Source organism: Bos taurus, chromosome 10, assembly GCF_002263795.3.
Source record: "Bos taurus isolate L1 Dominette 01449 registration number 42190680 breed Hereford chromosome 10, ARS-UCD2.0, whole genome shotgun sequence".
Classification (NCBI taxonomy): Eukaryota; Metazoa; Chordata; class Mammalia; order Artiodactyla; family Bovidae; genus Bos; species Bos taurus.
In genome coordinates this window covers 7,833,917-7,846,231 of record NC_037337.1, presented here as the reverse complement: position 1 = coordinate 7,846,231, position 12,315 = coordinate 7,833,917, and the positions used below count along the sequence as shown (strand labels likewise).

The following is a 12,315-nucleotide window of genomic DNA, read 5'->3' as shown; positions in this document are numbered from 1 at the left end:
TTAGTGACCATATACTTTGACACAAACTGTACTTCACACTGACAATACCAGTAATGTAATTTTCCTCTATTATTTTCCGAGGCTAGACTTTTGGCAAGTAAGGCACAGAAACAGCCCCATAAGCACAACTGAAAATTTACAGGTATCAAAACAGCAGAGGTTCAAAGACAAAGAGAGACCCCCACTGCATAACAGAATCAGGTCGTTTTTTTTCCACAGGGAAAGAGAATGTGCTGAGAAAACAAAGTGTCAAAATGAAGGAGCAGAGAAAGAGAAATGCGTTTAAAGATAGCAACTTGACCAAATCAGATTCATCATGTGGGGCTGTAGTGTTTCATCATCTCTTGTGCTCAGTCACTTCAGTCTGACTCTTTGTGACCCTGTGGACTGTAGCCCATGAGGCTCCATTGTCCATGGGATTCTCTAGGCAAGAATACTGAAGTGGGTTGCCATTTCCTCCTCCAGGGATCTTCCCACGTGTCTGCATTGCAGACAGATTCTTTACTGTCTGAACCACCAGCGAAGCCCTTTAATCTCTCAGTTAATGGCAATATATTGTAGTTCAAGCTTCTAATTTTATAGGTCAGTAGTGCTTTAATGCCTGGGCTCTAGCTCAGATTCCTAGGCTCATATTAAGGGCTCTAATTACACTATTAGAGCGCGGCTTTCACACTACCAGGAGGGCTTCCCTAGTAGCCCAGCTGGTAAAGAATCCGCCTGCAATGCAGGAGTCCCCAGTTCGATTCCTGGGTCAGGAAGGTCCCCTGGAGAAGGGATAGGCTACTGACTCCAGTATTCTTGGGCTTCCCTTGAGGCTCAGCTGGTAAACAATCTGTCTACGATGCGGGAGACCTGGGTTCGGTCCCTGGGTTGGGTAGATCCCCTGGAGAAGGGAAAGGCTACCCACTTCAGTATTCTGGCCTGGAGAATTCCATGGACTGTATAGTCCATGGGGTCGCAGAGAGTCAGACACAGCTGAGCGACTCTCACTCCACACTTAGGGGGAGGCCCCACAGAGGGGCGGTGGCACGCAGACACCGGGGGGCTTCTGAGTGCTCTGAAGAGGTGCTGTGGAATTGCACCTTGACCTAAAGTCCTGAGCTTGGGGTGCTCAGGAGCGGACATCCACTGCTTGCCTATAAAGGTTCATGGAGTCAGTCTCACCTCAAAGACAATCCCCCCATGTGGTTGTCAGCAGAGAAACCCAGGGCTACCTCTGTTTTGCATGCAGAAGACCCCAATTTGTGGCCGGAGCAGGCCTTGTGTCTCGTGAAGACCCTGCAACAAAGACATCAGCGTACCACCCGCTGACCTGCATGGCAGCTAGAGGTGCCACAATAACACCAGCTACATTTGATAAACCCTTTTTTGGGGGTGCATGCTCCATGTCAAAGGCTATACACTTATACATACATACATTATAGTCAATGTAACTATGTATTAATAGGGAATTATGTGTTAGTGTATATTATTCATTTACTACATTATGTAATCATTTAAGCCTCACCATAATCCTATAAGGTAGGTACTATAATTTTAATTTTACATATGTGAAAACCAAAGCATAAAGAATTTTAGTGACTTGAGTAAAATCCGTAGCCAATCGGTGGCAAAGCCAAGATCTAAATGGTTCCTGTCTGTATCCAAAACTAAGAACTTTAGTGTCCAATGCTGTGTCATGTGCTACGGCCGCAGCTACATCGGGAGGGACAGCAGCGGGCAGCCTGGTCCTCCCTGCTGACAGGGTCTGCTCCCCCTGCTGGGATGAGGGCACACAAGGCCTGGCTTGAGTCTCCCTCTCCCTATTTTTTTTTTTTTTTTTGCATAGGTAAGCTTTTTGGATGACATGCTCCATGTCAAATGCTATACACTTATACATACACATACTATAAAAAAAATAGAAATTCAATAAAAGTGAAAAAATAAAACAATGTAAATCCTATTCACTCCATGCTACTAAACTGCCTCATTAGAGCTGAAGAAAAATATTCCTCAAGGTAGGGCCTTCTGTCCTCTGAGCCTTCCCAGGGATGGCCTAGCCTTACCCTCTGTGCTTTATGGATGGCTCATGTAACTCACCTTCATCTGATCCTCACAGCAACTGTTAGGCGTGGTGATAATGACACTTAATTCATAGGGCTGCTATGACTTATTCCGAGGACTGTATTAGGTAACATACATAAAGTATCCACTATCATGGCCGGCAAACAGCAGGTGATCAATAAATGTTTGCCATAGCCAAAAATGTTCTTCCTGTTCCAGATGAGGCCGTTCCTGGGTTGTAAAGACCAATACAAACAAGACGCCCCTCCTCTGGGGCTGGATTTGCACCTGGGGCCACGGCAGCCACAGTGGCCAAGTCCCAGGGAGCACCAGGAGACGGTTCTTCCCATCCATCCGGGTCGTCCAGGCTGGCCGGCATCTATGGGACATCTCACAACCACAGTGTGAGCTCTGCGGTCAGCTGAAACCCTCTGCTCTGCAGTGGGACCTGGCCAGGTCCGTTTCCTCCCGCGCCTAGAACACACCAAGCTGGTGCCCACGTAGCCCTGCCATTACCTGCTTGCATCATCCTGCTCCCACCCATCAAACCAACTCATCCTTACCCTTCGTGAGCTGCTTGATCTACCTCCACACCAGCCTATCTTAGGATTTCAGCCCACAGCTACCCCAGCCATCTCCAAGTCACTCTGAGCATTCCTCTTTTTGACACTTGGCCACCATACTCACCTCCACTGCTGTGGATTTTATGTGGGAATGCCCTCTGTCTCAGGAAGTTTCTAAGCCTCTTGAGGACAAGTACAGATCATTTGAACAGTATCGTCTGTCCCTTGGATTCCCCCCTTCCCCTCTCTCCCCAAACTGGTCTGTAAATTTAAAAGAAACACACCTATTATCTAAACAGAGTTGAAATTATATATATATATATATATATTCTTTTTTGCATTATTTTCCATTATAGGTTATTACAAGACATTGAGCACAGTTCCCCATGCTATATAGTAGGTCCTTTGGGATTAAAATATGTGCACACTACTATATAAAAAATAGACAACTAATAATAAATAAATAAAAAACACACCTACTAAGACTTACCATGTATTTCTGTGTTTTAGCCTGGTATAAAACATCCTGGTAGTGCCGGGCAAAGTCAGGATCCACATCTTTAATCTTAGCAGTGGGTAACAGCAGGCTATCTAAAGTTCTCAGAGGATCCCCTTCATCAATGGCTTCATTGATGTATCCCACAGCTACAACTCCTAGAAAATGAAGACAAAGAATTCCTTTTAAGTCACAGTACATCATAAGTTTTCTTGAATCACCTATAGCAAAGATCGAGTTAGAAAGGGGGGCTGGGGAGACCGCACATACATACAAACTGCAAGAGCTAATAAACAGCTACAGCTGAGGCTTACATGGGCTTTCCTGGTAGCTCAGCAGGTAAAGAATCTGTCTGCAATGCAGGAGACCCCAGTTTGATTCCTAGGTTGGGAAGATTCCCCTAGAGAAGGGATGGGCTACCCACTCCAGTGTTCTTGGGCTTCCCTGGTGGCTCAGATGGAAAAGAATCCGCCTGTAATGTGGGAGACCTGGGTTTGATCCCTGGGTTGAGAAGATCCCCTGGAGCACAGCATGCAACCCACTACAGTCTTCTGGCCTGGAGAATCCCAAGGACAGAGGAGCCTGACAGGCTCCATAGGGTCACAAAGAGTCGGATATGACTGAGCAACTAAGCACAGCACACAAGGTTACATAGTAGGTCAGTGTACAGAAGTCAATTATATCTTTCTACAATTGCAGTATGCAATCTGAAAATGAAATTAAGGGAAAATTCCACAATAGATTCCAACTACAAATAGATGACAAATAGAATAAACACTTAGGAATAAATTTAGCAGAACAAGGATAAGACATATGTACTGAAAATTATGAAAGACCATTGGAAAAAAAGATGACCAAAATAAAGGGGAAGATTATCCCATGTTCATGGATCAAAAGACTTAATACTACTAAGATGGTAGAGATCTCCAAATTGATCTACAGATTCAATGCAACCCCTATCAAAATTCCAGCTGCCTTTTTTTTTTAAACAGAAATTGACCAGCTGACTCTAAAATTCATATGGAAATGCAAGGGGTCAAGAAGTAACCAATGTAATGCTGGGGGAAAAGAAACCAGAATAGGAGGACTCTTTCTAATTTCAAATTTACTACAAAGCTACAGTTAATACTGCATGGTACATAAACAGAAACCCATAGGTTAATGGAATAGAATTTAGAGTTCAGAAATAAACCCTTACATCTATAGTCAACTGATATCTGACCGAGACAATGCAACAGGTAAATCAGTCTTCATAACGAACGGGCACAGACAACTGAATGTCCTCTGCATAAGAATGAAGTTGGACTCCCTTCATTGCATCACACACAAAAATTAACTCCATACGGAGTACAGATCTAGACATAAAAGCTTAAACTATACATTTTTAATCTCTGAGAAGAGAAGTAAGGGTAAATCTTTGTGGCCTTGTGTTAGGCAATACTTCTGACCTGTAAACACCAAAAACATAAACAAAAGAAGGAACAAAGGGGTGTTGTAAAAATTAAACCCTTAAGAGGTACACACTATTATGTATAAAATAAGCCACAAGGATATATTGTACAACACAGGCCACGTAGCCAATCTTCTAAAGTAACTATAAATGGAATGTAACCTCTAAAAGTTGTGAATCAATATATCAAATATCTGTAACATATAATGCGTACATCAACAATAAATATCTGTAACTAATATACTTTGTACATCAACTATAATTCAATAAAAAATAATTAAACCTGTTATGCTTCCAAGGACACCACCAAAGAAAGTGAATAATCTACAGAATAGGAGTAAATACAAGTTCTGTATCTGATAAGAAACCTTAGGTACCTGATACACAAGAATATCAAATATATAAAGAATTTTTATAACGCGACAATAAAAAAGAAAACCCAATTTAAAACAGGTAAAGGACTTGATCAGATATTTCTTTAAATATACAAATGGCAAATAAGCACACGAAAGGATGCTCAGTATCACCAGTGATTAGGAAAATGCAAATGCAAATCACAACAAAATACCACTTTATAACCACTAGGATGGCTATACTGACAAAGGCAAACAATAACAAGCGTTCTGAGGACGGGATGAGACTGGTGGTGGAAATGGAGAATGGCAGTCACCTCGGTAAACAGGCAGCTCTTTCACATATTAAACATACAGCTTCTATACGATCCAGCAGTCCCACTGCTGGGTGCAACTCAAGGGAACTGAAACCTCACGGCCACACAAAAGCTGACACATGAATGTTTACAGAAGCAGCATTTACAAGAGCTAAAAAGTAGAAACAACCCAGATACCCATCAACTGGTACCTGGATCAACAAAATGCGTACCCATAGAATAGAATATTACTTGACCTAGAAAGTAATATGAAGTATAATGATACAACACAGATGGACCTGAAACCTTATGCTAAAAGAAAGCAGCCAGACACAAAAGGCCCCATATTCCATGATTCTCTTTTTATGAAATACCTAGAATAGGAAAATCCATAGAAACAAAGTAATTGGCCGTTGCCAGGGAGTGACTGCGAATGGGTACAAAGTTTCTTTCTGGGGTGATGAAAATGTTTTGAATTTAGATACTAGTGATGGTTGCACAATTTTTTAAATATATAAAACCACCATAAAAACACAATAAAATGGGGGAATCTTATGGTATATGAATTATATCCCAATAAAGATGTTGTAAAAACAGGAGACAATGTTGGCCCATGGAATTTGTTAGTTCAGTATCAACACAGTTTCTCTAAATTTGAATAAAAAGAGAAAGGAAGTACTATGAAAAATAAAACAGGAGATAACTTGACATACACGTAGCAGCTCATTTCTAGCGTAAGCCTCACTTAGATAATAATGCCAAGTACTGCTGCTTGACGGAATCAGAGAATACCAGGGCTAGAAGAATTTAATGTAAACATGTACAGAAAAGAAAACAGAATTGCAAAGAGATTTGGATATGAATTCTATTATTTGGTTTACTCTACTCCACCACTTTGTAAAGAACACTGAAGAGACAGTTCAAAACCAAACAATTCCCTATAGTGTTAGCAGGGTGACTTTCAAGGTTAATATAGTCCAGTTCTGTCCAATGAATGTTCTGTGATGATGAAAATGTTCTGGGCCATCCAGTATGGTAGCCATTAGCCACATGTAGCTAATGAGCACTTAAAGTGTGGCTAGTATAACTGAAGAAATAAATGTAAAATTTTATTTACTGTTAATTAGTTAAAATAACCACATGTAGCCGGCAAGTGTAGGTAGGTTCCATAGAAATTACCAAAGCCATGCATGTTTGGGGAAATTTTTAAGGTTCAAGTATGGCTAATTAACATCACAAATTCTCTAATACTATCTGGGAAAATAACATCTGGAACCCTTTGGATGTACCAAAGGATGAATAAGCATACCTACCAATTTAAACTTCTACTATCTCTACTATACACAGGATCTTAGGACAGAGACTGTAATGTCCAGGAACGAAAAGCACAGAAGCCATGTCATGCAGTTGGAAAAGTATTTGAAAGTTTAGCAGAAAGGACCTATTTGGAGGCCGCTTCTCAACACTACATTATTCTTAAAAATAAACTATAAATCAGTCATTATAGTGTATGTATGCATAGGTATATTATTCATGAATATACATACACACAAGTACACATGGACATGTACATACCTTCACATACTAACAGGGGGCTCCTGCTTCCCAGGTGAGTGCTCATGGACAAGAATTACTAAAGAAACTAAACATTAACAAGCAGTAAGCTTAGAAAATAAACATACTTAAAGTCAAACATTATCTCATTCTGTCAGTTATTTTTCATCAAAAATAGTCAGAAGCCACTCTATTAAGTATGATATGCTATGAAACAGAATATATCCTTTTAATTTTTAAGAAGCATCTTCATCTTGAGATTCAAATTAAGGTAAATTGTTTAGCTAAGTATCTCCTGAATAAAAGACCCCATAAAGACCATTGTTAAGAATGAAAAAAATCTATAGGAGGAAAGGGACTTTCTAAAATACCTAGAAATTATTCTAGATTATGATACTCCAGTATGTTGGAAGAAGCAGAAAAATACTTCACTAATGTGCAAGTCAGGTTATCTCAAAACACTGGAAGAACTTGGGAAAGTCCAAGTACTAGCCACATACAAGGTATTATAACTTCACCCTTATTTATAAACTGGAGAGCATGGAACACTTATGTCATTCTCTCAACATCCTCTTGGGTCTACTGTTCTAAATATTTTTAAACATCCCACTCAAGAATGATCTTTACAGAGCTACGTCTCAGAAAGAGAATGATGTATGTACCTAACGGCCAATCACCTGGGAATGAGTGCCGTCCAGCTGACTTGATTGAAATCACCTGCTCAAGCTTTTGGTGTGTTTATAGGAAAACAAGCTGCTGATGTCATAGTCAGTGACCTCACAGGGGCTGAAAAACCTTCCCAGAAGTCCCCTGGGCACATCTGCATCATGTCCTCTATTCATAAATAAAGAGAAAATCCCATTTGGGCAAAGATCATTGAGCCTCAACTCATGGCCCACTTAATTGAATCATCATATGGTACTATAACATTCTAGTCCAACAAGAGGGTGGGCATTTCCTTAAAGATGTCAGTATCTGAGACACTACTGTCTCAGTGAGATAACTGACAAAGAATGGTACCTACCAAATTTAAAAAGCAAAAATTTACAGGAAGAAAACCTTGTCTAAACTCTCTGGTCAAACTAATGATCCACTAAGGTTCAACTGGGAAAATTAAACTTTCCATTAAGACATCAGCAGAGCATCCAAATCGGAGGAAATGCATTTACCAGCTTCTCCACTCAGTTCAGCTTTCACATTTCCCATCAGCAGCACACCTCATCCACACCATAATTTAGACACGGGATTAGACCCTGGAGTGTGTGGCAGGAGTGAGGTGGGAGAGCAATGCACTTTCAAGATGTCCATGAGAAGTTCTCAGCTCTTTCAGATGATTTAATTTCTATATTATGCAATTCAGGCTTGGCAACGGTATATTTAATTTAGTTTTTAAAGCAACCACCTAAACAGATGATGTCCAACTCAATACTTCAAAGCGTGCTAAGTCATGTCTAACTCTTTGCAACCCCATGGACCTCATAGCCCATCAGACTCCCATGTCCATGGGACTCTCCAGGCAAGAACACTGGAGGGGGTTGCCATTTCCTTCTCCCAATACTTCAAGAACTTTAAGTAAAAATACTCCATTTTGACAAAACGACAAACCAAAATAGAGAGAAGTTAAATCTTTTATATTAAGTCCCCTAGAAAGGAAATATTAGTTTCTAGATGGTTAAACTAAGATCATGGCATCTGGTGCCATCACTTCATGGGAAATAGATGGGGAAACACTGGCTAACTTTATTTTTCTGGGCTCCAAAATCACTGTGGATGGTGACTGCACCCATGAAATTAAAAGACGCTTGCTCCTTGGAAGGAAAGTTATGACCAATCTAGACAGCATATTAAAAAGCAGAGACATTACTTTGCCAACAAAGGTCCATCTAGTCAAGGCTATGGTTTTTCCAGTGGTCATGTATGGATGTGAAAGTTGGACTGTGAAGAAGGCTGAGCGCCAGAGAATTGATGCTTTTGAACTGTGGTGTTGGAGAAGACTCGAGAATCCCTTGGACTGCAAGGAGATCCAACCAGTCCATCCTAAAGGAGATCAGTCCTGGGTGTTCATTGGAGGGACTGATGTTGAAGCTGAAACTCCAATACTTTGACCACCTGATGCGAAGAACTGACTTGTTTGAAAAGACCCTGATGCTGGGAAAGATTGAGGGCAGGAGGAGAAGGGGACGATGAGGATGAGATGGTTGGATGGCATCACCGACTCAATGGACATGGGTTTGGGTGGACTCCGGGAGTTGGTGATGGACAGGGAGGCCTGGCATGCTGCCGGTTCATGGGGTCGCAAAGAGTCGGACACAACTGAGTGACTGAACTGAACTGAGATGGCTAAAAGAAATGTGATAATTGCTGTATGATACGTCTCATGGAGAATAACTTAATAGTACAGCTACTTAGATAAATGCCACACAAATCTAAAGAAATTTTGCTTAAAAGTATGCATCTAGGACTTCCCTGCTAGTGCAGTGGATAAGAATCCATCTGAAAATGCAGGGGACACAGGTTTGATCCCTGGTCCAGGAAGATTCTACATGTGGCGAGCAAGTAAACTGAATGCCCCAGCTACCAAGCCCAGGCACCTAGAATCTGTGCTCCGCAACAAGAGAAGCTTTCGCAATGAGAAACCCGGGCACCACAAGGAAGAGAGCCCCCGCTCGCCGCAACTAGAGAAAGCCTGCATGCAGCAACAAAGACCCAGTGCAACCAAAAAATATAAATAAACCAAAAAAGTATCCACCTACAAGGAAATCACTGGCGGTCCAGAGTCAGGACTCCAAGCTTTCATTGCTGAGGGCACGGGTTAAATCCTAGATTGAAGAACTAAGATCCCCCAAGCTGTGTGGTATGCCCCGCCCCGCCACCCGCCCAATTTACCTACAAAAGACCACTTTCTTTCAAAGTTATATACATGTTACGGTTTTTCTTTTCCTGGTAAAAGCAAAGGCTCTATCTGACAATCTGGGACAAAAAGTGGCAGGTCCCTCCTCCCCCTTGTCAGTGTCAAGAATGAGAATAAAACTATCTTCATTCAGCACTGAGAATTGATACATCTTCACCTGTATTAGCAGGACATACAGACAAACATACATACATACAAGCATACATACATACATACATACATGCAAACTTGGATTGCGCATATGGTCACAAAGAATAGGGAAAATGTTAGAAAACAACAATGCAACATAATTTTGTGCTTTGCCAACATTTGAGTGGCCTTAGCCAAAGCACCCAAACCATGGCTGCACTCTGCAAGTGTGAAGCCAAGGGGCCAAGGAGGAAGGCAGGAGGCTGGGCGCCTGAGCTTTGCAATAGGACACACACCAGTGTCATGCCCCACACCCCGAGCCCCCACTGATGATGCTGAGCATCTGCTTAAATTACTGCTTTCCTCACAACTAACATCTGGCAAGAACCACTAGCTCCCCAGCCAACAGGCCAGAAAAGATCCAAGTGGGTAGAGAGTCAGCTATCTGATGGCAGGGATCCCCAAATGCAGAGAGGCAGCAGAAAGTCCTGCAGTCACAAAAAGGGAAACAGATCTGTAGACAACTCTTGAAAAGGAAAAAATGAAAAAAAGTTCAGCAATCAGTCTAACAGTGGCATCTACGGTACGCCACGTCCAGGCAGCACCCTCGGACCCTGCTTTCTACGAGAGGTCTAGAGTGAGAAGTTGTTTAGCCAAAAAGTAAACCTGGCCTTGATATTGGGCACAGGGCTCACAGAAAGTCATAAAGAAAGTGAAGAAGACTCTGCGAATGCAATGAACAAAGTCAAATGTTTTATCTCCAGTGACTGTAGTATAACAAAATGAGATACTGTATTAGAAGGCCAGATCTAAGAGCTTAACCAAAACAAACTAGAACAAAACATTGTAAACTTTGGTTATGTTTATAAAGAGTAAGCATAGAGCTTAAGCATTTTTATCTTTTTTTATACAAATATTGGCTTTATTTCCCATGTTGTAAGTCCATCCGTAAGCCTATCTTATACCCAATAGTTTGTACTCCCACTGGCCGCTCCCACCTTCCCTCTCCCCACTGGTAACCACCAGTTTGTTCCACGAGAGACCTGTGACTCTGCTTCTTTTTTGTCACATTCAGTAGTTGTATTATTTAGATTCCGCATATTAGTGATCTCATACAGTATTTGCCTTTCTCTGTATGACGTTTCAGTTAGCATAATGCTCTTCTAGTCCATCCATATTGTTGCAAATGGCAAAATTTTATTCTTTTTTATGGCTGAATAGTATTCCATCACACAGACACAGACACACACACGCACACACACTACATCACACACACGCACACACACTACATCTTCATGCATTCATCTGTTGTAAAACCTTACGAAAATAAACTAGGACAAAACATTCTGAGAGCTCCTAAGTTCTAGAAACACAGCAAATCACCATGATTTGAGATCATAAACAATAGTTAGACTGTGTTGTAATTTCTTCTTAGAGCAGGAATATGTGTAATGCTGCTGCTGCTGCTAAGTCGCTTCAGTCGTGTCCAACTGTGCGACTCCATAGACGGCAGCCCACCAGGCTCCCGCGTCCCTGGGATTCTCCAGGCAAGAACACTGGAGTGGGTTGCCATTGCCTTCTCCAAATATGTGTCATATTTCAGAATAATACACAAATGAAAGGTCAAAATAAAGTTGAGTGCTTAGAAAAACTGAGTTCTTTAGTCATTTTTCAAGTGCGCATGTGCTTAGTCACTCAGTCATGTCCAACTCTTTGGGACCCTTTGGACTGTAGCCCACCAGGTTCCTCTTTCCTTGTGGTTTTCCAGGCAAGAATACTGGAGTGGGCTGCCATTTCCTTCCTCAGGGGATTTTCCTGAGCCAGGGATCAAACCTGCGGCTTTTCTGCGTTGCAGGCAGATTCTTTACCTGCTGAGCCATCAGGGAAGCTCAAGTACCAGGAAATTTTAAAAGTTAGGACTTGTATTCATGTATTTTATTCTATTCTTTTATGTCTTATGTTTGCTTTGTAATGTTTATAACACATTGGGATAGTAGCACAGAAATAACATTTATATATAAATACATACATACCTGTAAGAAGAATGTTTACTCATAGGGCTCCATGAGCAAAAGATTGGCAGCCCTGATCTAGAGATCTGTGCTGTCCAGCTACCTCATTCTCCCACCATAACTAGGGAAGGAAACTCTTCCATACTTACGGTCATTCTCTTCTTGAATTTCGATATTAACCATATCGATACAATTCTGAATTTCATTCCAGCTTAAGGTATCTTGCTCTTGGGATAAGGCTTCCAGTTTAATGGCGAGAAGAGCATTTGCATAACTGTAGGAGAGAAAACAAGCACAGCGCCTATCAGAGACATTCATTCTTCGCTCATGTTACGCGTCTTAAATTTGGCAGACATCTTAAGTTTGACACACGTGGCCCAATGTGATGTTATGAAGTTAGACAAAGAGTAGAAAGGCAAGTAAAAGTGTCTTGCGCAGCTCTGTCAACATACACCAAGCTCACTTAGACTAATAATGTTGTTTTTGTCCTTCAAATACTTCTAGGCAC

At 41.4% G+C, this 12,315-nt stretch overlaps 1 protein-coding gene across 2 annotated transcripts in view; it reads right to left on the bottom strand.

Annotated features, from left to right (window-relative positions):
- IQGAP2 (IQ motif containing GTPase activating protein 2) overlaps positions 1 to 12,315 on the bottom strand; it is a 308,957-nt gene that overhangs the window by 88,218 nt on the left and 208,424 nt on the right. For both annotated transcript variants that reach the window (XM_002690436.6, XM_059890756.1), the window contains exons 12-13: positions 11,957 to 12,081; positions 3,097 to 3,260 (exon numbers count right to left, since the gene is read on the bottom strand). In XM_002690436.6, coding sequence (XP_002690482.3) covers positions 3,097 to 3,260; positions 11,957 to 12,081 — 289 coding nt within the window. The remainder of the gene's footprint in view (positions 1 to 3,096; positions 3,261 to 11,956; positions 12,082 to 12,315) is intronic.